Source organism: Podarcis raffonei, chromosome 5 (assembly GCF_027172205.1).
Source record: "Podarcis raffonei isolate rPodRaf1 chromosome 5, rPodRaf1.pri, whole genome shotgun sequence".
Taxonomy (NCBI): Eukaryota; Metazoa; Chordata; class Lepidosauria; order Squamata; family Lacertidae; genus Podarcis; species Podarcis raffonei.
Window position 1 is genome coordinate 91,122,969 of NC_070606.1, and position 24,181 is coordinate 91,147,149.

The window sequence follows — 24,181 nt, forward strand, 5'->3', positions numbered from 1 at the left end:
GTGAAGCTGATGTTTGCAATAGATCTTCTGTATCACAGGACAGGGAAAACATGTGCGCCCCCCAGCTCCCATCAGCCCTAGTCAGTAAAACCAGCAGCTGGGACTTATGGCTGGTGAGAGCCAGTGTGGTGTAGTGGTTAAGAGCGGTAGTCTTGTAATCTGGGGAACCGGGTTCGCGTCTCCACTCCTCCACATGCAGCTGCTGGGTGACCTTGGGCCAGTAACACTTCTCTGAAGTCTCTCAGCCCCACTAACAGTCTGTGTTTGTTGTGGGGGAGGAAGGGAGGAAGGGAAAGGAGAATGTTAGCCGCTTTGAGACTCCTTAGGGTAGTGATAAAGCGGGATATCAAATCCAAACTCTTCTCTTCTTCTTCTTCTTGTAGTCCTACAACATGTTGAGGGCCATAGGTTCCCCAGCTCCCCTGCACCAGGTTAATAGTGGACAGTTACCAATACCTCCTAAGAAAGCGACTTAAAGCTTCAAATGGGATTTTAAGTGCCCTTTGCTATGTAGTCCACACTGTATGGGCATCCCAGGGCACTGTCTGTAATATTGCAAATTTACCAGCACTATAAACATGTGTGAATCTGATCACTATCTGGATGAGAGACTGCTTGGGAATCACATGTAGAAAGGTGGGATTTGAAGGAAATTGCCATGTGGCAGAACCAAAATTGAAACGAGAGGTCTAGACTGAAACCCAGGTTTTGGCCCAGGTGCTATTTTTTGGGGCAGTTGATGAAGATGAAGATAAATGAATAAATAAATATTTCATAAAGCTAGGTATCTAATAAACATAAAAATCAGCATTTTATCTGAACTGAGAGCTGATGTGGTATAGTGACTGTACAACGGAGCTGTGAATGAAAAAAATTACGGGTTCAGTTCTCACCTCTCTTGTGAACTCGGCTTTATCGAGCTGCTCTCTCTTAGCCTCAGCCCCACACCAGCACATAGCTGTCAGCTGTCCCTTATATTGCGGGAATGTCCCTTATCCCAGTGCCGTGTCTTGCTGCTGTCCCTTATTGATGATGTCCCTTAAATTTCCCAGGTTTCAAAGGAAGCAGCTCCTCTCTCTCCCTCCCTCCCTGCCGGCCAGGGAGGAGGGAGGCTCCAACTCTGTTGCTTGGCTGCGTTGCTCACCCAATAAGGAGTCTAAGAATGACTGGGGGGTGGAGCTTGCATGCCTTGTGCTGATCAAATCGGCCGCATTACCTGGGGACTCACCTTTGCTCAGCACTTCCCAGCGGAGAGGTGATGGTGGTTTTCCTTGCTGCATCCCCTTTGCCGGGTTGCTGCGCTGTGGGAACCACCGCTTGAGGCTTTGTTTGGCTGCTGGCTGGGCTTTCTGCTTTTAGCTAGGAGGGACTCAGAAGTTGAACATACCTGTGCTCCGAAAATCCCTTATTTTGGCTGCTGATCCCTTATTTTCAAGGCTGCTGGTCCCTTATTTTCAAATCTGTAAGTTGACAGCTATGCAGCAGCAACATGGGGCAACAATAGTCGCTTGCCTTTAAGTTGTCTGGGGCTGATGGTAGGTGCAGTTCAAAACATCTGGAGGATGCCAGGTTGGGAAAGCCTTCAAGCAGGTGTGGGGAATCTCCAGATGTTGCTGAACTTCACCTCCCATGATCCCTGGCCATGAAACACTTTAACTCACCATAGAAATTTTGCAGATTTATTTATTTTTACATTTGCTTTTAACGTGCTGCATGAAGACCTCACAATTAACACATGTTCGCACTCCATGTTTCAGAGTTTAAAGGCTTAAATCTTCCTCTCCCCCCACAACCTTTTTTTTTAATAGGAAAAGCATTTTTTCCACAAAGTAAATGAAAAGCTTTCTAAACCAAACATCTTCATCCTGAATAATCGATGGGATGCTTCTGCATCAGAGCCGGAATACATGGAGGATGTGAGTTCTTGAATTGTTTTGAAGGGGCTCTGTGGGTGTGTTAGATTGGTATTTAAGAAAAACTTTGTTTTTATGCTGTCAAGAGGTTGAAGTGAGTTCAGGGATCATCATCCCAGGATATGCAACCAACAGGGTGGCTTAGATCACACCAAAAATAAAGCAGAGTATGATCCAAGACCTCTGTAGTGCGTAGTTTAAAATTTCTTAACTAAAAAGAAATAACTAGTGGGAATCAACAAGAATTTCCAAGAGTTTTTACTCCCTCCCACTAAAAGTGACATTTGAGGTGCAGAATTGTTTTGCACTGAGGGTTGTGTGTGAATGTTTTGCACTGCTAACTTCAAAGGAAAGTAATCCTTTCCCTGATTGGTACTTTTGACTCTGGGAACACTTTAAGGCCATTTTTGTGACATGGTTGTAGGAAATAAATAAAAGCTCTCCCTTTTCTGTTGCTGGTTTTTTTGTTTAGTTTATGTGCTGGTGTAGCCTCTTGCTTGCCTGAATGGACAGATCGGGGGGCGGGAGGACTGTGAAAACACATTTAAAAGCATATAGAATGTTAGTCAGCCAAAGATCTGGTTGAAGAGGGACATTTTTGCCTGGTGCCTAAAGATGTATAATGAAAGTGCCAGGCAAGCCTCACTGGGAGAGCATTCCACAGACATGGAGCCACTGCAGAAAAGGCAGAACAGGAAGGTTTTCAGCAGGTGTTTAGAAGTTGGAACAGAAGGCGACGGCTGATTCTCTGCTGGCAGAGAATTATTATTTCATTTACCGTATTTTTCACTCTATAAGACACACTTTCCCCCTCCTAAAAAGTAAGAGGAAATGTGTGTGTGTGTTATGGAGCGAATGCAGGCAGGAGGCTCTGCTCAACGCTCCCTTTTCCTCGGGGAAAAGCTGCCAAGAGCCGCACACGCACTCCGTGCGCTCTTTAAAGGGAGCGCGGCTCTTGGGGGAACCTTAGCCGCGCGCAGCCTCTCCCGGGCGGGGGATGAAGGCTCCCCTTGCCCGGGAGAGGCTTTGCGCGGCCAAGCAAGAAGCCAGGACAGCCAGCGGGATCGCTGAGCTGCAATCCCGCTGGCTGTCCTGGCTTCTTGCTTAGCCGTGCGCAGCCTCCCCGGCCGGGAGAGACTGCCCCTGGCTGTCCTGGCTTCTGGGATTCAGAATATTTTTTTTCTTGTTTTCCTCTTCCAAAAACTAGGTGCGTCTTATGGTCTGGTGCATCTTATAGAGCGAAAAATACGGTATATACTGCTTTATATTTTTAAGAAAAATCTCAAAGTGGTTTACAGAATATTAAAACATCAATAAAACAATTCTACAGGACTGGACCAATGATGCTAAAGGCTCTTATTTCTTGTTGTCAGATGAGCCTCGCCATCCCTGGGAATGATCAGCGATGCTCCTACAGATGATCTCAGCAAATGAACTGGGATATAAGGGTTCAGGCTTCCATGAAGTATCCTAAATCTTTGTTGTTCAGGGCTTTGCAAGTTAATACAAAGAACCTTGAACCTGGCTTGGTAGTCGATGGGACAATGCAGATGTGGTCCCACCCAGAGAGGCTGTTTGTATAGCACTCAGCTGATTGAAGACTGCCCTGATGTGCTGCTGCTCTCTTTCTTTAGGTGCGCAAGCAGCACATGGAGCGGTGCCTGACATTCTTGGTAGATGAGCTCAAGGTCGTGGATCCCTCCGAAGCCCAGAACCGAATCTTCTTTGTTTCAGCCAAGGAAGTCCTCAGCGCCAGGAAACAGAGAGCCCAGGGCATGCCTGAGGGAGGTGTGTATTGAATGTGGGATCCTGCAATGTAATGTTCCTTTGAAAGCACAGGTTTTCAAAGAAGCCTTATTAAAAACGGGGCTTTTGCTGTGCGGTCTTGGAAAACTTGAATAATTGAATCAGGGACTTTGAAGTAACCTAGTCCAACTCCCAAGCCAATTCAGGAAATCAGCTGCTACAGCATTGCTGGTAGGAGGCCATCGCTGTTCATAAACCTCTCACATCAAACCTCATCAGCTGCTTTGTGCTTTTCCAGGTGGGGCACTGGCCGACGGATTTCAGACACGCTTCCAAGAATTTCAGCAATTTGAGAAAATGTTTGAGGTAAACTTCCTGAGAGTCTAAAACAGTTGTGCTTGAGTTTTTAATATACTGTACAGTGGTACCTTGGTTTAAGAACAGCTTAGTTTATGAACAACTTGGATTAAGAATGCTGCAAACCCGGAAGTAGGTGCTTTGGTTTGTGAACTTTGCCTTGGAATAAGAACATGTTCCGCTTGCTGTTGAGTGTGTTCCATTTGTAAATTGAGTCCCCCGCTGCTTTGGGAAAGCACACCTCGGTTTAAGAACGTTTTGGTTTAAGAATGGACTTCCGGAATGGATTAAGTTCATAAACCAAGGCACCACTGCATATACTTACACAGCAGCAGCATTTTTCTAGGAAGTCTAGTTTGAAATGTTGCAGCTTTTATCTGGATAGCTCAATTGGTAGAGCGTGAGACACTTAATCTCAGGGTCGTTGGTTTGAGCCGCATGTTTGATGAAAGATTCTTGCATGTCGACTCTTGTGGCCCCTTCCAACTCTACAATTCTGTGATTCATATGCAACCAGCCATTTGGCAATGTTACTCCTGCCACATGCAACAGGGTGCGCTTTTTGGTGGCATCCACCCAGAGGCTGCAAGGCGGCCTTCGCAAACCTGTTGCCCTCCAGGTATTTCGGACTGCAACTCCCATTTTCACCTCAAAGAGGGAAGCAGAAAGGGGAATCATCCTCACCTTCCTTATCTCCTCCTCCTCCTCATGAATGCCAGTGCACAAATGTCCAGCTCTCTTCTAGGCCTTTAGATTGGAAACATACTCTTTGACTGGTAAGGTAAAGGGACCCCTGACCAGTAGGTCCAGTCGTGACCGACTCTGGAGTTGTGGTGCTCATCTCACTTTATTGGCCAAGGGAGCCAGCGTACAGCTTCCGGGTCATGTGGCCAGCATGACTAAGCCGCTTCTGGCGAACCAGAGCAGCGCATGGAAATGCCGTTTACTTTCCCGCCGGAGCGGTACCTATTTATCTACTTGCATTTTGAGGTGCTTTCGAACTGCTTAGGTTGGCAGGAGCAGGGACCGAGCAACAGGAGCTCACCCCGTCGCGGGGATTCAAACCACCGACCTTCTGATCGGCAAGTCCTAGGCTCTGTGGTTTAACCCACAGTGCCACCCACGTCCCACTCATTGACAGGTAATTCCTGTCAAATGTTTGGGGAAGGGCCATAGCTTGGCTGTTGGGCATCTGTTTTGACTGCAGAAGGTCCTAGGTTCATTCCCAAGGTAGGGCTGGGAACGTCATCTGGTTTGCTGCCAATCGGCGTACACTATACTGAGTTAGAATAACTCAAATTCTTTTCAAATTCTCTTTATGTAAGTCAATAAGTAACACACATCTGTTCTTATCCCCCCCCCCAATGTATTGATTGATTTTTCTTTGTTAACGGTATTCAGAATGTGAAACTTTGGCAAGAAGTAGGTGTAGTTGCTATATAACAGCTGCTGCAACAAAATGATTTGATGTTAAGCCTCTCATCACCTGCGTACATTTGATTGCCTTTGTTAGAATGCAATTCGAAAGCACGTCAAAGTGCAAGTAGATAAATAGGTACCGCTCTGGCAGGAAGGTAAACGGCATTTCCGTGCGCTGCTCTGGTTTGCCAGAAGCGGCTTAGTCATGCTGGCCACATGACCCGGAAGCTGTACGCCGGATCCCTCAGCCAATAAAGCAAGATGAGCGCCGCAACCCCAGAGTCGTCTGCAACTGGACTTAATGGTCAGGGGTCCCTTTACCTTTACCTTTTACTGCATCTCTTAGAAGGCAACATGTGTTGGCAGGACAAATCAGGCAAGAAGCTTTGCAACTGTCACAAAATGGGGTGAGGGGAGAGAAAAGGGAGACACACATTTAAATTACGTTCTCCTGATTAGGATGGCGGTTTCAGTGATGGAATTAACATGTGCTGAACTTCACTTCACAAGTGTCCTGAGTTCCAAAACAATATTCGCGGCAAGGAATTTCACTTGCAACCACCCCAGCATTATATAATGCCATCTTCCCCAACCTAATGTTTACCTCTAAGAGTTCTTGGACTGCAGCTCCCATCATCCCTGATCACTGGCCGTGCTGGTGCACCTCATAGCCCAGAAGGGCACCAGGCTGAGGAATGCCTTTCCAACAAACTTGCCGTTGTGCTTGAACTGCAAGGCAGCTATTTATAAAATGACTGGATTGAACCATGCCCCCTCCCCGCAGCCATCAGCTCAGTAGCTGAGCGCATGCATTACATGTGGAATGTCCTAGGTGCTCATTGCCTGACATCTGACTTGGTTGGTATCCATAATACTAATTATATTGTTATTTGTACCACACACAAACATCCATCTGGCTGGGTTGCCCCAGCTACTCTGATCCATAGTCTCATGTAGGGTTTTCCCCAGTCTCTCTCCTGCCCCAGATCCTTTTAATTTCAGATGCCTGAAATTGAACCCAGGATGTTTTGCATGCAAAACTTGTCTATATTGTATTGTTTTAAAACTCATCTTCTGTTGTCAAAAGCAATTATTGTTATTGTTGTTATTGTTGTTGTTACTATTGCAAAGCATGTACCACTGAGTTATTGTTGGGAGGAGACCAGGTTTGAGGACAGTAATTCAGTTTGCTCGAATAATGTTGATGTGTGAACGTGTTTGAATTGTGTACTCCTTTATCATTTCTGAGGTTGTTTGTTGTTGTTTTTGCTGCGGTATTACTAACTTTTGTACTTCTTATAGTTTTCTGCTGTGGATTTTCTGGTTGCATAGTGCACAGGATGGGATTATAACCCTTTCGCCTCCTTTCTATTTGCCTGTCTGGAATCTGACACTCCTCCACGTCTTGTCTAGCTCTAACAATGTGCTGTTACATGCCAGCCTCTTGCATTTTCATTGCTGATTTCTAGATCTGCTTCATCGAGGATCAAGGAACTCTCCTTATGTATTCTTTCCCCTTTTTCTTTCGCCTTCCATTTTTAAAAAAATTATTGTTCTGTCACCTGCTGTGATCTAAAATGTCCTGAGTGCAAGTAAACCTAGATACAAGAAAATTTAATTTTCCACTGTTCCCAGAGGGCAAGTCCCGTTGTTTGCCACATTTTTGTAATTGCACAGGCTGCATTCACATGTCTTGTGAGCCATAAACTGTGGGTTGCAATAAGCCATAAACCATGGCTTGCTTTGCTGCTCGCACTGGGAGCATTCAGACCACAGTCACTGGCTTTTCTCTTGTGAACATGGTTTATTTCCTTCCACTGCATGTGACAATGATCAAAACAGCCCATTCAAGCCTGTTTGTGGCAAACCGTGGTTTATCACGATAGGTGAATTGAACAACAGATTCTTCACACGAATGACTTGAGCTACGAGAGAATTCTGTTTGTTTCTTACATTTATATGGCATTTGGCACATACACAGGATTTCTGCCTTGATCTAGTCACCAGACTTGGATCAGCTTAGGTTCTGTGCGACATCTGCATCAGCCTGCCTTCAGAGATGCCTGCATTACCACTGTGGGTATCTCAGAGATGTGCAAGGTCCTCCTTCAGGATTGTGGGCTATGCGTGAATACAGAAACCCTGATTCATTTGCATGTCTCGTATCTGTGCATATTTGGGGAGTGATAGAGCAGGTGCCTGCAGAAAGTCCCAATCAAGAGAACCCTAGTCAATGCAAGAGACCTCTTCCAAGGCTCAATAACTCTGTTACCAGTCAAAGTACGCAATTCTGGGCTTGACGGACAAATCTGGGGAGTGATAAGGCAGCTCTATATCAGTTGGCACCCAAAGCCACTAGATTCTTGAAGAGCACTAGGGTCATGCCAATAATAATAATAATAATAATAATAATAATAATAATAATAATAATAATAATTTTTTATTTATACCCCGCCCATCCGGCTGGGTTTCCCCAGCCACTCTGGGCGGCTTCCAACAGAATGTTAAAATACAATAATCTATTAAACATTCAAAGCTTCCCTAAACAGGGCTGCGTTCAGATGTCTATATTAGCCAGAGGCAAGCCTGAATTCACCATAGAGTCTACATTCAAAATGGAGCTGCAGCTGATCGCAGCTCAGTAACCGACGTACCTGTGGGATAGGTGTGTTCACCACATTCACATGTTCAGTTTTTAGCAATACACCTATAACCTGTCATGTGTGCGGTGACTCTTAGCAAGAAGTAGCAGCAGCAGCAGCAGCTCCTTCCTTCTGAATGAATGGCCAACGGCAAATGGCTTGACATTCCTCGTTGCTCCTCTTTTGCTTTTCATTTGACCATTGCACATTACTGTGGCTCAGGGTGGGGATACCTTGGCTCTCCAGAGATTGTTTGACTTGCATCTCCCATCATCCCTGACCCCATGGCCCATGTTTGCTGGGGATGGTGGGAGTCCCAAGAACATCTGGAGGGCACTAGAGTCCCGATTTCTGCTGCAGCTGCACCATCAATGACAGCACTAACTTCCTGCTATTGACTTGTGATTTTGTTTTCAGTCTTCCTTTGTTCCTTTTTTGCTTCTGTTGTATGTTTTTTACTTTAAATGTGTGTGTTTTTAAAGATATAATTTGCTTTAGGATTTAAGTTTTAATACATAGCAGCACAATGCCTTTGTGAAATTCCAGCATGTGTTGGTGATGGAATTGCAGTAATGTGTTGTGGCTTGGGCCCCTCGCAGGAGTGTATCTCGCAGTCAGCTGTGAAAACCAAGTTTGAGCAGCACACTATCAGAGCTAAACAGATCCTAGACACAGTGAAAAACATTATGGACTCCATAAACGTGGCAGCAGCCAATCAAAGGTAGGCCTCTCCTATCATATTCACCTTGCTCAGCTAAGCAGGGAAACAGCCACCGGGTGGCGCTGACCTTTCTTCCCTTTATCAGGAGATAGCGCAACCCTTAGACCACTGCTGGCAAGAGGTGAGTACGGGATTTCTCTGGTCACTTGGCCTCCACATTTGTTGGGTTGTCCCTTCAAATGCATGAAAGATGGTCTGGCCACCGTACTGCATACTTTCAGATTGGACTACTGCAACACTTTCTGCGTGGGGCTGCCCTTGAAGACAACTCAGGTCTCAGTGCAGCTGCATCCAAAATACAGAAGCCCAGACTATTGGCTGGCGTCCCATTTAGATATAATGTAGTCCCTGTTTCAAAAGGGACGTGGGTGGTGCTGTGGGTTAAACCACAGAGCCTAGGACTTGCCAATCAGAAGGTCGGCGGCTCGAATCCCCACGACGGGGTGAGCTCCCGTTGCTCGCTCCCTGCTCCTGCCAACCCAGCAGTTCGAAAGCACGTCGAAGTGCAAGTAGATAAATAGGTACCGCTCCGGCAGGAAGGTAAACGGCGTTTCCGTGTGCTGCTCTGGTTCGCCAGAAGCGGCTTAGTCATGCTGGCCACATGACCCGGAAGCTGTACGCCGTCTCCCTCGACCAATAAAGCGAGATGAGCGCCGCGACCCCAGAGTCGGTCATGACTGGACCTAATGGTCAGGGGTCCCTTTACCTTTACCTAGTCCCTGTTTCAAAGCAGTTGCTTTGGTTGCCAGTTGGTTTTGGGGGCCCAATTCAAAGTGCTCACATTAGTGTTTAAAGCCCTAAACCTCAGGCTTGGGAGCCACTTTATCTGGTCCTCTGGTCTCTCCTAAACCACACACCCTACTGCACCCTACTGGTCCCAGTTCATCCCCACCTTGAGTGTTGTTGTTTTAAAAAACCTGTCTTTGAACCCTGATGATGCCTCTTGCTCTCCTAGAGGAGTGTGGGTGTTGAAACTAGTCTTCTGTATAAGGGTAAAACCTACCCTTCTGTCATAGTTTCTTTAGTTGAGATCCCTGCAGTGCAGGGGCTTGGACTAGATGGTCGCCGATGTCCCTTCCAGGCCTTCAAGTCTATACAGTGGTGCCCCGCAAGACGAACGCCTCGCAAGACGGAAAACCCGCTAGACGAAAGGGTTTTCCGTTTTTGAGGTGCTTTGCAAAACGAATTTCCTATGGGCTTGCTTTGCAAGACGAAAATGTCTTGCGAGTTCCTGCAGGGTTTTTTTCCTTCCCCCCCCCCTTTTTCCCAAGCCGCTAAGCCGCTTATCAGCTGACCCGCTAAGCCGCTAAACAGCTGATCGCTAAGCCGCTAAGCCACTTATCAGCTGATCCGCTAAGCCGCTTATCAGCTGATCCGCTAAGCCGCTAACAGCGCTAATCCGCTAAGCCACTAATGGGCTTGCTTCGCAAGACGAAAAAACCGCAAGACGAAGAGACTCGCGGAACGGATTCTTTTCGTCTTGCGAGGCAGCACTGTAATTCTGTGACCCCTGGCATGCAGCTCCCAGAAGGTTGTCCAGAGGAGAATGCAGCCCTCAGGCTGGAAAGGGCTCCCTGCCGTTAAGGACTTAGGCCCCAAATATCTGAAAGATGGCCTCCTTCCCTACAGACCCTCTTGGGTATTAAGATGGGAAAGCCCAACCCCCACCCAAACTGCCTTAGTAGTTCCTCTGCCCTGAGAAATTTGGGCAGGAGAGGGCATTCTCTGTGGCAGACCCTAAGCTGGCACCTTGATTGTATAGCTTTCATCATATGTCAAAGATACATCTTTGTACCCTTGATTTAGGACTGACCCTAATAAATCTAATATTGGCGAGTAATAAATCGAATGAATGAATGAATGAAGGTTTTGGGCTTTCCCCCCAATGACACTGGTTTTTGCCCTTGCTGAAATTGTGGAATCCCAAGTCCATGTTTGGGGAAAATGACAAGTGCCCAAATTGCCTCTAAAGCAGGGCTATTCGTTGCATGCCTGCCAAAATTCCAAGCACTAGCTCTTGGAAAAATAGATGAAAAAATAGATCTGCTCTGCGTTAAAGAGGAACATACCGTGTTTTTCTTTGTATAAGACGATGATTTTTGCTTTTAAAAAAATAGTCAAAAATTGGGGGTCATCTTATACACGGAAAAATACGATATTTCTCCATATACCTTGGGAACTAGAGTAATGTAATCGCTGGGAACTGGGGATGTATCTGATTAAAAATCACTCCTCTGCAATGAATGTGCTAGATTTCCTTAGTAAGTCTCACTCACTAGCTCCCTTAACTCCCCGCACCCCCAGCCCATCTGCAGTAGAATGATAATACTGGCCTGCCTTAACGGAGTTATTGTATGAGTATTGCAAAATAATCCTTAGGCAGCATATGGTCACACAGCATGAGTGTATAATAAAGTGTAACGACAAACGGTAAAAACAGCAGATGAAAAGCAGAGGGTAAAAATGTTAAGCATAAGGAGTTGAAACCCAGTGGTAGATAAAGACTATTGGCTAAAGCTCCAGTAGAGTTCAGAAGTTCTCCTGGGTATGTGAGAGCAAGACAGACTTTGCTGGGTGTCTAAACATTGAGGGCACCAGGCCAATGTGGCTAGGGAGCGAGTTCCAGAGTTTGGGAGCCACCACTGGGAAGGCCCTTCTTCCAAGGGGTTGGGGCCTTTCTTTAACTGGCGAGCTGCCATTCTCGCCCGTGTCCTTGGGTGTAGTTTTGCGTCAGGCCTACCTAGACAGGGAGAGGCAGCAGCACTTTGGTGCTTGGTTTTTCTCCCCCGCCGGGACATTGTGCGTACAGTCGGGGTTGATGGCTGCATTTCCGCTACTTACCTTAGAGTCCATTCAATGGAAGAGCGAGAAGATCAGAAGGACAGGCTGGAATTTGTCCGCAACCAGCTCAACCTTTTGACAGACGACATCAAGAAGAAAATCAAAGGAGTCACGGAGGAGGTAGCGAACAAGGTAAGTTGCGGTAACCAGCCCAGAGCATGCCAATCATGGCTGTTCACAGACCTTTGGGGGGCTTTTATGGGCTTCTGGTGCTGGAACAATGGCTAGCGAAGACAGTAAGTGCCCAGCAACTTCAAAGATATTGAAAGGGGTTGTTAAGAACATCAGCTGGGAGGTGGAATTCACTGAGTGACCTTAGCCAGGCCTTTCCCGATCTCTCCAGCTGAGTCTCTCCTTCCATCTGTGATAAGGAAACTATCACTGGCCTGGCTTGCAGGGTTGTAAGGTAAATGGGAGGCCATAGCTAAGGGGGTTGGTTTGCATGCGGAAGCGCCTAGGATCCCTTTCTGACATACTCCGTTCAGTCTGGCACAGCGCGGCTGAGAACGGATACTGATTGTGAAGCTAGAGAGCAGCGACTTGTGGGAGAACATGATAAATAGCCTGAAGTCCGCTTGCTCCTGGGCTAGTTGATGGATCAGTGGCCTGACATGGAATAAGGAAGCTTCATATCTTCAGGGTCATTGAGATAATAAGGGCCCGTGATGGGCTTTGAATGCTTGCAGCGTTAGTTTTAATCCCAAGGTTGTACTGGAAGTTAAAGCTGCCCTGAGCATCAATTTGCAAAGACTTTAGAATAACCACCCCGCTTGCATTTCGTAAAAAGGCTCCTCATGCTGTTCTTGTCCTTTGTGTATCCCGTCTTTTCCAGGTGTCTTCAGCCATGACTGATGAAATTTGTCGGCTTTCTGTTTTGGTAGATGAGTTTTCCTCCGATTTCCACCCATCCCCACAAGTTTTGAAACTATATAAGAGTGTAAGTTCTGCCCTAGGCGGAAATGGTTTAGGTTTTGTCCAGTTTTGCTTTGTTGGGGTTCTGCGATGGGTCTTTTTGTGCTTACATGACCAACACGTAAGGTAAAGGTAAAGGGACCCCTGACCGTTAGGCCCAGTTGGGGACGACTCTGGGGTTGCGGCGCTCATCTCGCTTTATTGGCCGAGGGAGCCAGCATACAGCTTCTGGGTCATGTGGCCAGCATGACTAAGCCTCTTCTGGTGAACCAGAGCAGCGCACGGAAACGCCGTTTACCTTCCCGCCAGAGTGGTACCTATTTATCTACTTGCACTTTAACGTGTTTTCGAACTGCTAGGTAGGCAGGAGCAGGGACCGAGGAACGGGAGCTCACGCCGTCGCAGGGATTCGAACTGCCAACCTTCTGATCAGCAAGTCCTAGGCTCTGTGGTTTAACCCACAGCACCACCCGCGTCCCAGACCAACACATAGAACGTCTCAAATACATCAGTTTGTCTGAGTTTAATGTGAAGCGTTCAGATCTGATCAAAATGGCAGAGCGAGGGATGAATTATAAGGACTCTCCTTCCCAGGGCTTTTTCCAGCAGGAACTCAGTTCCAGCACCTCTCAAATGGGTGCCATTGCCATTATTCAAGAACAATGGAGGCATTCGTGGTGAGCTCCGGCACCTCTTTTTCTAGGAAAATAGCACTGCTCCTGACCCCTCCCAAGGATCAAAAAGATCACACACCTTTAAAAAAAAAACTTATTTGGCAAAATGTTGTCACCACGCCTCAGGATCTTGGTGAAGCTAATGTGTTTGAGAAACTCTGTGACTGAAGAGAAAGTCATGCCAACTGTAATTAGAAAGTTCGTTTTTAATGAATGAAAGATCTCTTTTTGGGGTGGGTGGGATAAAATTAAAATATTCCTTCCATTCCCCCTACATCTCTGTGTAAGCGTGTACTCCTTGGAAAGTGTTGAATTTCGGAGAGAGAGAGTGTTTGAAATTCAATTGCCTTAACTTGCATGGTGCTAGTGAAATCAGTTAGAGGGCAGTATCGTTTGTTACCCGCAAAAAATCGAGTCTGTATGTTTTGCCGCCAGTCCAAATGTTCTTAAAATATGGGGATGCAACTCATTACATCAGGATAGCGCTTGCAATGCAACACAGTGGCATATTTTTAAGTGTGTGTGTGTTTTAAGAGCATTGTTAGGGAAACTGTAGATAGTTTAATGACAAGCTGCTAGCAAGTTGCCCATTAAATTGTGAAGAGTGTTAACATTCCAACCATTGCGCAGTGTGCCATGTAGAGACTCGAAGTCTCAAGTATGCAAAGAGGGGAGAGGCCAGAGGCCTCTGATTGGTCTGCTGGTTGCTCCTAAGTCTGTACTGGGGGAGCCTTTGACTGACATGTCTTGGAAGGCAGGTGGGGCCTTTGGGAGGCTGTCCCCCAGGTGGCAGGTGCCTCCCGCAGCTTTCTGATTTCTCTCTCCTGCCCATGCAGATGAAGAAACTCAGGAGGTGAGCAGTTTCTTCACGGGCAGCTAGGATACTAAAATTGAACTGTGTTGCACAGCTATTCGTGTTTTGAGAGGCGTTTTCAGAAGTAGCAATAAGAATGCCCTCAAGCACATCATTTGCTTGCCCTCTGCTGCCTCATTGTGTCTTTTCAGACCCTACAGCTTGGCCAGGTCACCTGCTGACTCTTTGCTTTCTCTGTGAAATGTCAGGAGCTCAACAAGCACCTGGAAGAGGGCTTGGGAAGGAACCTGGCTGACCGTTGCTCCAGTGAAGTCAACAAGTCTATGTGTCAGTCGCAGCAGGAAATGATCGGTAAGATTTATGCAGAAGAACGCGTAAATTCTGCTTTTTCACCTCCCTCCCCCAAGAAACTCTTGTATATCTATTTGAACAGAGATTTACAGACTACAGTCTTTCATATCCAAAGTTTGTGCACCAGCAGGTTTGCCTCATTAGTTTATCCTTCCTTTCTTCCTTCCTTTTGCCAGTCCCCTTCCTGATAAGCAGCTATTTATCTTTGTCACTTGGGTGTCAGCTGTATGGGGGCTCATGAGAGAGTGCGGTGTAATGGTTAGAGTACTGGACTCTGACATGGGTGAGCAGGGTTCGAATCCTCAGTCAGCCATGAAGCTGACTGGGTGACCTTGGACCAGTCACCATCTCTCAGCCTTAACCTACCTCACAGGCTTGTTTTAATAATAATAATAATTTATTTATATCCCGCCCTCCCCAGCCGAAGCCGGGCTCAGAGCGGCTAACAACAGTAAAATGATACAACATTCTAAAATCATTTCATTATAAAATCAGTTCAAATCAGATTAATGGCAACCATTGGGCTCTGTGAGGATTGCCAAAGGAGGGGGTCAGGTTGTGCCCTGGCCAAAGGCCTGGTGGAACAGCTCTGTCTTGCAGGCCCTGCGGAAAGATGTCAAGTCCCGCAGGGCCCTAGTCTCTTGCCACCAGATCGGAGCCACAGCCTGGCTCTGGTTGAGGCCGGCCTAACCTCCCCCCATTGAGGATGAAATGGGGGGAGGAGAACCATGTTCACCACCTTGGGATCCTTGGAAGATAAAAGGTGGCATATAAATGGGACAGATAGATAGTTGTAGTCAAAGGCAACTGGAGGGCACCAGGTGGGAGAAGTCTGCTTTGAGCTCTGCTTTCACCTCTCTCCTTGCTTTCCCAGAAAGCCTGCAGGCCCTGCTGCCTTCCGACGTCCAGAGCAAGCTCCACTTGCTGATTCCGTGCAGGAAGTTTGACCTCAGCTACGACCTGAATTGCAACAGCCTGTGCTCCGACTTCCAAGAGGACATCACTTTCCGGTTCTCGCTGGGCTGGACGGCTCTCGTCAGCCGGTACCTGGGCCCCAAAAACGCTCACCGGGTGCTGCTCGGCGTGGCGGAGCCGGTTCTTGCAGTGAGTGCTTCGCAGGGTTTTTTCTAGGGGGCTTCAGCTTGTGCAGAAGGTTCCCGATCCACCGGGTGCAAGTAGCATCTCCAGTGTGACTATGGAAGCCTGTGGCTTCTGTCTCTATTCTCTGAATTAGTGGGGCAGCTGCCTGCCTGTGTGTGTTCCAAAATGGCATCAAACAGCAACAATGGGACCTTTTCCTGCTCCTAAGTGCCAATGTGCAACTCCCTTCCAGACCATTAGAGTGGAGTTATACCATTTGGCAGGTGATTCCTGCCAGACCTTTGGGGAGCTCAGTGATAGATCATCTGCTCTGAATGCAGAAGGTCCCACGGTCAACCCCTGGCATTTTTCAGGCAAGGTTGGGATTGTCACCTGGTCTGAAACCCTGGAGAGCTGTTGCCGTTTCAGTGGAGAAAATGCTGAGCTTGACGGATCAATGGTCTGACTCGGAATGAGCCAGCTTCCTCTGTTCTTATATTCCAGGGCAGGTTTTGGCCTCCTCCCCTAGCCCAGCCCCTGTGTGCGAAATTACAATCTGTGCAAGTCAAATGGGCCTGTTTTTACAAGAGGGCAGGAGAAACAGGGAACGTGGTTCTCGACACGGAATCCAACTTTTTCCCGAGTCTCTCTATTGCATTTCAGTTTGCAAAGCAAGCTTGTAGTCCTCATGACAGCAAAGGTGTGCTTGAAATTGGGTGGGAAGCACTTGCTGCAACCTCTGCATTGAGCGGGTGGCCAGATAAACTGGGGCTGCAGTACACTGCAGAGCCCCTAGTTCTGCCCCATAACCTGCAGAATTTCTGAGGCCTCAGCTTGCACTCCTTCTGGAAATAGTGCAAGATTTATTTATCATAAGTTAAAACTGGCTTTTGAGATACATTGGTACTTGCCCAGTGCCGTCGGGATTGGCTGTGTCCAGTTATGTAAGCAGCAGAGCTACATGTACAAAATAACGTAGGTAGGTTGCAGAATTCTGCTTTCTTGGTGCAGAATTTGGACTCCCTGGCTGCAGAATATGCTTGCCCTTTGCTGAAGCTATTTGAAACCCCTTTTTAAGGCTGATGCTCCACCATTAAATAGTTTCATCCAACCCACCGTAGCTCACAAACACACTAATCGTGAGCTGTTTATTTAAAGCCGATTGCTCCCCGTTCTGGTCTCCTGGGAAGATGGATCTCAGTTTGTGCTCTTTGCCCCTAGATCCCTCGTTCTCTTGCCTCCACCCCTTGTGCTCCCGCTGCTCCTGCTCTGACCCCAGAGAATGCATCACAGGAGGAGCTAATGGTCTCATTGGTTACCAACTTGGCGTCACTGACCTCCCGGACCTCCATGACCGTCATCATTGTCGGAGGACTTGTGAGTACCCTGCGCAACTCTGACGTAGTGAGAAATCCCGGGAAAGGATCAGACCTAGGGATGGGCAGCATGTGGAAATGGATTAATTGCCTGTCTAAGGCACCCTTTGTGCCATGGGGGGCTGTTAACCAGGGGAGCAGTGCTAAGGTGTGCAGCACCGCACAGTGGCCCAGCTCACATGCTGCACTGAACTATTGTTTAAAGCCAAATCTGTCTCTCCAGCTGTTTTTGAGCTACAGCTCCCATCATCCCTAGCTAGCAGGACCAGTGAGTAGGGAAGATGGGGAATTGCAGTCTAAAAACAGCTTGGGAAACCCAAGTTTGGGAAACCCTGCTTTAAAGCAAACTATGGTTTCACCTTGCCAACAAAGGTCCGTATAGTTAAAGCCATGGTTTTCCCAGTAGTGATGTGTGGAAGTGAGAGCTGGACCATAAAGAAGGCTGATCGCCAAAGAATGGATGCTTTTGAATTATGGTGCTGGAGGAGACTCTTGAGAGTCCCATGGACTGCAAGAAGATCAAACCTATCCATTCTGAAGGAAATCAGCACTGAGTGCTCACTGGAAGGACAGATCCTGAAGCTGAGGCTCCAGTACTTTGGCCACCTCATGAGAAGAGAAGACTCCCTGGAAAAGACCCTGATTTTGGGAAAGATGGAGGGCACAAGGAGAAGGGGACAACAGAGGACGAGATCGTTGGACAGTGTTCTCGAAGATACAAACATGAGTTGACCAAACTGTGGGAGGCAGTGGAAGACAGGAGGGCTTGGCGTGCTCTGGTCCATGGGGTCACAAAGAGTCGGACACGACTAAACGACTAAACAACAACAACATGGTTTAGATCCTTGGGTTTATTTTGGGTGGAATTCTGTGTTGGGCTCTTACAAATGTACCATCTCCACAAGCATCATAGCTTGCCAGGTGGAACGATCCTCACTCTCTGTGCCGTTCAGCGGGTTCTCGCTAAAGCCCCCAAGCCAATTTTGAAGGGCACATGGGGGGGGGAGGTGGGGAAACCCCATTGCACAAATGGAAGTCCTTGTGCAGGGCTTTTGGTGATGGGTCTCACAGGTGACTCCTACCCTTTGTTTTTAACTGTATTTTATCGCTGATGCACATGTCTTCCTGGGCTCCTGTGAGTAGCGAGGGCGGGATATAAATTTTATGGATAAATTTATAATACCGTGAATGAAAAGTCTCTTCTGCTGCCATGCCACAGGCAAAGCAAGGCAAAGCCTGGTTTTTCCTGTCTGTAGCTTCCAAACAGTCTTCAGGGGCAGCCCCTCTTGTAGAGCACATTGCAGTAGTCTAGTCTGGATGCGTTAGATCGGTGTTTCTCAAACATGGGTCTTCAGCTGCTGTTGGACTACAACACCCATCATCCCTAGCTAGCAGGACCAGCCGTCAGGGATGATGGGAGTTGTAGCCCAACAACAGCTGGGGAACCCACGTTTGAGGAAACACTGCATTATTAGATAGATCCTGCTCAAATTCTGACCCTGGTGTTCCTCTTCCAGGTTTGGAGAACGGTTGGCTGGAAGGTCATCTCCCTCTCCCTGAGTTTGTATGGGCTGCTGTATCTCTACGAGAGGCTCACTTGGACCACCAAAGCCAAAGAGCGAGCCTTCAAGCAGCAGTTTGTCAACTACGCCACCGAGAAGCTTCAGATGATCGTCAGCTTCACCAGCGCAAACTGCAGCCATCAGGTGCAACAGTACGTCTTGCCTGTTTCCGTAACTTGGGCTTCTGATCCAGAGGAGCAAAGTTGTAGGGCCGTCTCAGCTGTTTACTCAAAGGGGATCTCTGTAAAGCAACTGGAAGGGGTGGCCGGGTGTTGCAATGCAAAGGACCGAGTGGATTGAACTGAGAAACTTCTGTTAGGTCCCTGAAAGAGCCTGTGACTCAGCTTTGCTTAGGGAAGTTTTTAATGTCTGATGTTTTATTGTATTTTTAATATTTTGTTGGAAGCCGCCCAGAGTGGCTGGGGAAACCCAGCCAGATGGGCGGGGGATTTTTATTATTATTCTATTAATTCCCACCTGCCCTATCCTGAAAGTTCCAGCATGACGCTACTTCCTTCTCCTTGGCTCATCCCAACTCATTTCTCATCCTCTCCACAGTTATCCCTTGGTAAAGAGACCTTTCAGCATGTGATTAAATTGATCCAGTGGTACCAGCTTTTCAAAATCAGATAGTAATTTACACCTCCAGAACCCCCTGCTCGCCTCCCACCTTGCCCCTTAGCGTCCCTCTAAGTAATTCCACCTCCAGAACCCCAGGGGGCAGTACTTCTCACTTTGGGAACTACTGGTTGAAAGTGGCACATTGGCAGGACCAAAATGGGAGCCACATTTCAGGGTTTCCCTGTTCTTCTGTATAACATATGTCAAAAAGAAGAGGCAGGGTCTCCCCTTGGGCGCTTGGTCATCCATGCATATGGCAGGAAATTGGGCCGGGGATGGGGACATCTCATTGCCGTTTCCCCCTCGGAGCCTCCAGGGTTGAACAAATTGGCGGACCTGGGCTTTCTGGGTTTCTCTTTCAGGGAAATGGCCATGACTTTTGCTCGCCTGTGCCAGCAAGTTGACATCACGGAGAGGAACCTGGAAGAAGAGATTGCAAGGTTGTCCAAAGAGATTGCTCAGCTGGAGAAAATCCAGAACCACTCAAAACATCTACGGTAAATGGCCACAGGGGGGGCTGCTCCTGCAGCTATCGAAATGAGCAGCCGTGAGATGAAATGACTGCTTCAATTTGGCCTTGAGGGGCGTCATAATCTCATGGCTGTGTCTTGAAGCAATATTGGCGATAGGTCTAGAGCAGGCACGTACAACTCTATAGAGACTGCGATCTACTCCCAGTATTATAAAACTGGGAATGATCTACCCCATGGGTAGGCAAACTAAAGCCCGGTGTCCGGATCCGGCCCAATCGCCTTCTAAATCCAGCCCATGAATCTGTGTGTTTTTACATGAGTGGAATGTGTCTTTTTATTTAAAATGTATCTCTGGGTTATTTGTGGGGCATAGGAATTCATTCATTCCCCCCCCCCACAAGGTCTGAGTGACAGTGGACCAGCCCCCTGCTGAAAAAGTTTGCTGATCCCTGATCTACCCATTGCACATAGTTGTTGAGCTTTTTTGGGGGGGGGGTACCAGGAGGGTCTTTTTTACTTTTTGAAAAACTCGTGAGTAAAGCTTAGTTGAATACCACCCTAGTTGTTCAGTGAAGGGTTGCACATTTGATTCCCATATTCTTGCATTGCAGAGGGTTGGACTAGATCCTTAGGGTCTCTTCCAACTCTATGATACTATTCTATTTGGATCAGGCCAGTGGCCCATCTAGTCCAGCACCTGTGGACTCATCTACACAGCTGCAAATAAAACATTTTAAATGTGAAGTGCAATATACAAATTTTGACACTAGATGGTGACAGTGAGCTAAGCTAAATTCAATGAATTTTTCAAAATGTTTTTTAAAAAAAAAGCTTTTTCACAACGTTTTTTTTATGTGTGTGTATATTCCACCCTAGGGACGTGGGTGGCGCTGTAGGTAAAAGCCTCAGCGCCTAGGGCTTGCCGATCGAAAGGTCGGCGGTTCGAATCCCCACGGCGGGGTGCGCTCCCGTTGCTTGGTCCCAGCGCCTGCCAACCTAGCAGTTCGAAAGCACCCCCAGGTGCAAGTAGATAAATAGGGACCGCTTACTGGCGGGAAGGTAAACGGCGTTTCCGTGTGCTGCGCTGGCTCACCAGATGCAGCTTTGTCACGCTGGCCACATGACCCGGAAGTGTCTCCGGACAGCGCTGGCCCCTGGCCTCTTAAGTGAGATGGGCGCACAACCCCAGAGTCTGTCAAGACTGGCCCGTACGGGCAGGGGTACCTTTACCTTTACCTTATATTCCACCCTATACTCACAATGGCCAAATAGATGCATATGGGAAGCACAAATTTGGGCGTACAGTTCTTGATTTTAAGTTTTTACATTGTGCTGCGTGTGCGGTATGTGTTAACTTTAGTAAGCTACTGTGAATACTCTTTCAGTGGAACGGAGTAAATATCCTCAGAAATGGTTTTTGAAAAGTAATGTGCTGCCACACGTATTTTCCCTCCTTTTTTTCGTAGGAAAAAAGCTGTCCGCCTTGAAGATGAGTTTGACTGTTTTACAAAGGATTTTCTCCATAAAAAGAAATGAAGAGAAGGCCTCGTGCTTTTTGGCTGCTCCAGGTGGAATTTACAAGATGACACTATTTCCCATCCCTGCAAAGTCACATGAATTTTTCAAGCCCCCTTTATTCTACTTTCCCAGTTGCTGCCTGGCTCTTTTGACGCTTAGAAAATGAACTCTGCCTGAGAGCTAGAGGAGCGAAGCAGTATTACCACTGATTGAATCGTTTTGCATCTTTTCTTAGAAAGAGAAATAATTTATATTTACTGGTGCGTACAGAAAATTATTTGGCAGTGTAAAAATAATAAAACTAGCTGACCTATCTAGTATTTTGTATTAGTGTTTGCCTAAAGGACAGCCCCCCTCTTTCTGGCATCCAGGAAGAGAATAGAGCGAATTCACCCCTAATCCTGTGTCAAAGTCTTGTATTAGCTGGAATTCTCTGTGGGAATGTGTGCTGCTGACTTTTTCCAGGACTCTTGTTACAGAGCTGAAGTATTGTGGTGACAGATTTCCAAAGGGATTTACGAAGTTTGAGTGCAGAGACAATCACTATGGCTGAGCATTAGGCATAACTCTGGATTTCCCATTCTGTTGAAAGGGACTAAGACTGTCAAATTTTATTTGTCATGCTCTTAAAGCTTTAATGCCCTGGTAATTAGACCTTCTCAGTCAAGATTAGCTAGCAACCTTGTTTGTAGAGAAGAACATGGCTTAGCTCAGAGAACTGTTATGGAGAAACACCCTTTTCAGTGATGGCATACGTCCTTTTGACCCAATGGTAGTTCTTGAAAACCAAAGTGATGCTATGCATATGAAGCTAGAAGAAGGGTGTCTAGTTTTGAGGTGTCTGGAAGTCCAAAATTCATTTTATTTGCCTGGCCCAGGCCAAGCATTTAATTTCAGGCTGCATGCCCAAAATTAACGCTCTTTTAAGATAAGACCCTGAAAAGCATCAAGACTATTCTGTTAAGGGGGCAACTGCATAAGCAGAGTGGTCTTTATTGCACACGGACTCTTTTGCTGATGGTGGTTCAGTTAGGACCTCAATGATGGTCTGCATCATGACCTACAACCTGATGTTGCCTCCAGCTCAGGCTTCCTCAATCTCGGCCCTCCAGATGTTTTTGGCCTACAACTCCCATGGTTCCTAGCTAACAGAACCAGTGGTCAGGGATTATGGGAATTGTAGTTCCAAAACATCTGGAGGTCCGAGTTTGGCTATGCCTGCTCCAGCTGCTTCAATCTACCATGGTTGCACTGAGTGATGCAAGTTGCTTACCCAAAGCATCTAGAGAGGGGGGCACCAGGTTAGGGATGTCTCATCTGCATAATCAAGGGGCTCTCCTGCTTTTTGATACCCATCTTCCCATGACAATTTTCAGTCAGTGCATTTTACAAAAAAGAAATGCAGAAGTTTCAGTTGCTCCTACAAGTGATCTTTGAGTAATGCGTTTGAAACTGATGAATTGATTAATTATTATGAGTGAAGTTGGCGCGGAAGTTTTTTCTTTCTTTTAGGTACAGTTACAAAATATGCATGTTTTTTTAAAACCAAAATGAGAACTTAGTTGTAAAAGAGCCCGTGTTTTTGTAGTGTTGCTTGAACACGAAAATCCACTGCTCAGGAAGGGCTAATAAAACTGCTGGGTTGGTAGAGACTTTTGTTTAGCAAAAAAAAATTGAGGTTCACTCTTGTATTTTTACTCTGGTGCACTGAAATGTCTGATGCGATTCTCCTGCTTGAAGTGGGTGGTGGGTGGGTGTGTTTCATTGTGAATGCAGCCAGTAGGATTTTTAACATTTGATGAATGTGAAACTAAAACGACACCATGAACTGTACAGATTGCAGCTATTTAAAGTCTACGATTCTCTAAAAACAACGGATAGACTTATACACATCTTTTGTTATGGCACATTTTTGTAGGTATTTATACTGGCCAAGGAACACAACGAATTTGAAAGCTACTCAGTAGTCATTTATGAGCTGCTTTCTTCATTCACTGTTGTCATACATGTCGTTCCATGTTTCTTTGCTGGCTGTATGTATGAAGATATGACACGTTGGGAGAATTCTGCTCTCTAAACTGCGAAGGCTCGAAGGGGAAATTAAAAACCTCACTGCAATTGGTATTTTCCTCCCAAGATTATCACTTTATTGTTGGAAGTCCTAACTAAATAAACTTCTAGACTTCTTTGGTAGTGAAGTGTCCTGAAATGATTTTAGCCTGCTGCAGTCAAGTGATAGCTCTCGCCCTCTGCTTCAGTTGGGTATAGCTCACAGAAGCTCAACAATTTTCTTAATAGGATTTCTCCACTTGAATGAGGTGCCTCCTCCAGCAAGGTTTCAGCTATTGCAGATCTAGATAAATGCAGGAACCACCAAACTGATTCTAGCATTTCACAATATGTAGTCCAGGCCCAAGCTTAATTGTTGCTGTAGCTAAAATTTAGCTGCTAAACTAAAGCTCATCTAATTCAGGGTCTAACCAAAAAGAATATTGCTTGATCCAAAGAGACTGTTCTTGTTAATAAGCTTTAATCTGTAATTTCTACTTCTTTAAGGGAAACTATACTTAATTCTAAGTAAAACAGAGTGGTCCTATCGGTTGTCCTAAATAAAATGTAATGTTTAACATTCTGCATCTTCCACACTTTCAAGTTAGTTTGTGATGGGAATTCAGGAGCACTGGTGACACATTATTAGGATTTCACTTTACATTACTGCCCTGTTTAATTGCAGTGGTCATGTATCACAAAAGGATTTATGCTGGAGCCACAGGCAAAAAATTATAGTTTGATCACAGCCGAGATTGAGAAGGCATGTGGCAGGAAATGGCTAAGGTTTCTATAGAAGACAGTCTAGAACACACTTTTAAGACCTTACAGTGATTATTTAGTTTAAGCTGGGACTAACTTGTTTTAAAATGGAATTTGACCATTTCTAGAATGCTCGTTTCAAAATGTAGTATGCACACGTGCATAATTTATGTGGAGATATATATATATGCGCGCACACATTAATTCTTCCCATGTCTATTATTATAGTCAATTTATTACCTTCTAAACCACTATCTCAGGACAATTTAGATATCTAATATTTTGTGATACCAAAATTTCCTTTCCACCTTTTGCTGCCTTGAAGTGGTTTTTATACTAGGCAGCTAATA

At 46.4% G+C, this 24,181-nt stretch overlaps 1 protein-coding gene across 1 annotated transcript in view; it reads left to right on the forward strand.

Annotated features, from left to right (window-relative positions):
• Positions 1 to 23,213, forward strand: part of MFN1 (mitofusin 1) — a 34,430-nt gene extending 11,217 nt beyond the window's left edge. The window contains exons 7-18 of the mRNA XM_053390605.1: positions 1,809 to 1,916; positions 3,548 to 3,701; positions 3,958 to 4,025; positions 8,677 to 8,798; positions 11,645 to 11,771; positions 12,472 to 12,576; positions 14,288 to 14,390; positions 15,265 to 15,494; positions 16,692 to 16,847; positions 18,364 to 18,560; positions 19,392 to 19,526; positions 20,969 to 23,213. Coding sequence (XP_053246580.1) covers positions 1,809 to 1,916; positions 3,548 to 3,701; positions 3,958 to 4,025; positions 8,677 to 8,798; positions 11,645 to 11,771; positions 12,472 to 12,576; positions 14,288 to 14,390; positions 15,265 to 15,494; positions 16,692 to 16,847; positions 18,364 to 18,560; positions 19,392 to 19,526; positions 20,969 to 21,038 — 1,575 coding nt within the window. The 3' untranslated portion in view covers positions 21,039 to 23,213. The remainder of the gene's footprint in view (positions 1 to 1,808; positions 1,917 to 3,547; positions 3,702 to 3,957; positions 4,026 to 8,676; positions 8,799 to 11,644; positions 11,772 to 12,471; positions 12,577 to 14,287; positions 14,391 to 15,264; positions 15,495 to 16,691; positions 16,848 to 18,363; positions 18,561 to 19,391; positions 19,527 to 20,968) is intronic.
• Positions 23,214 to 24,181: the final 968 nt, after the last annotated feature.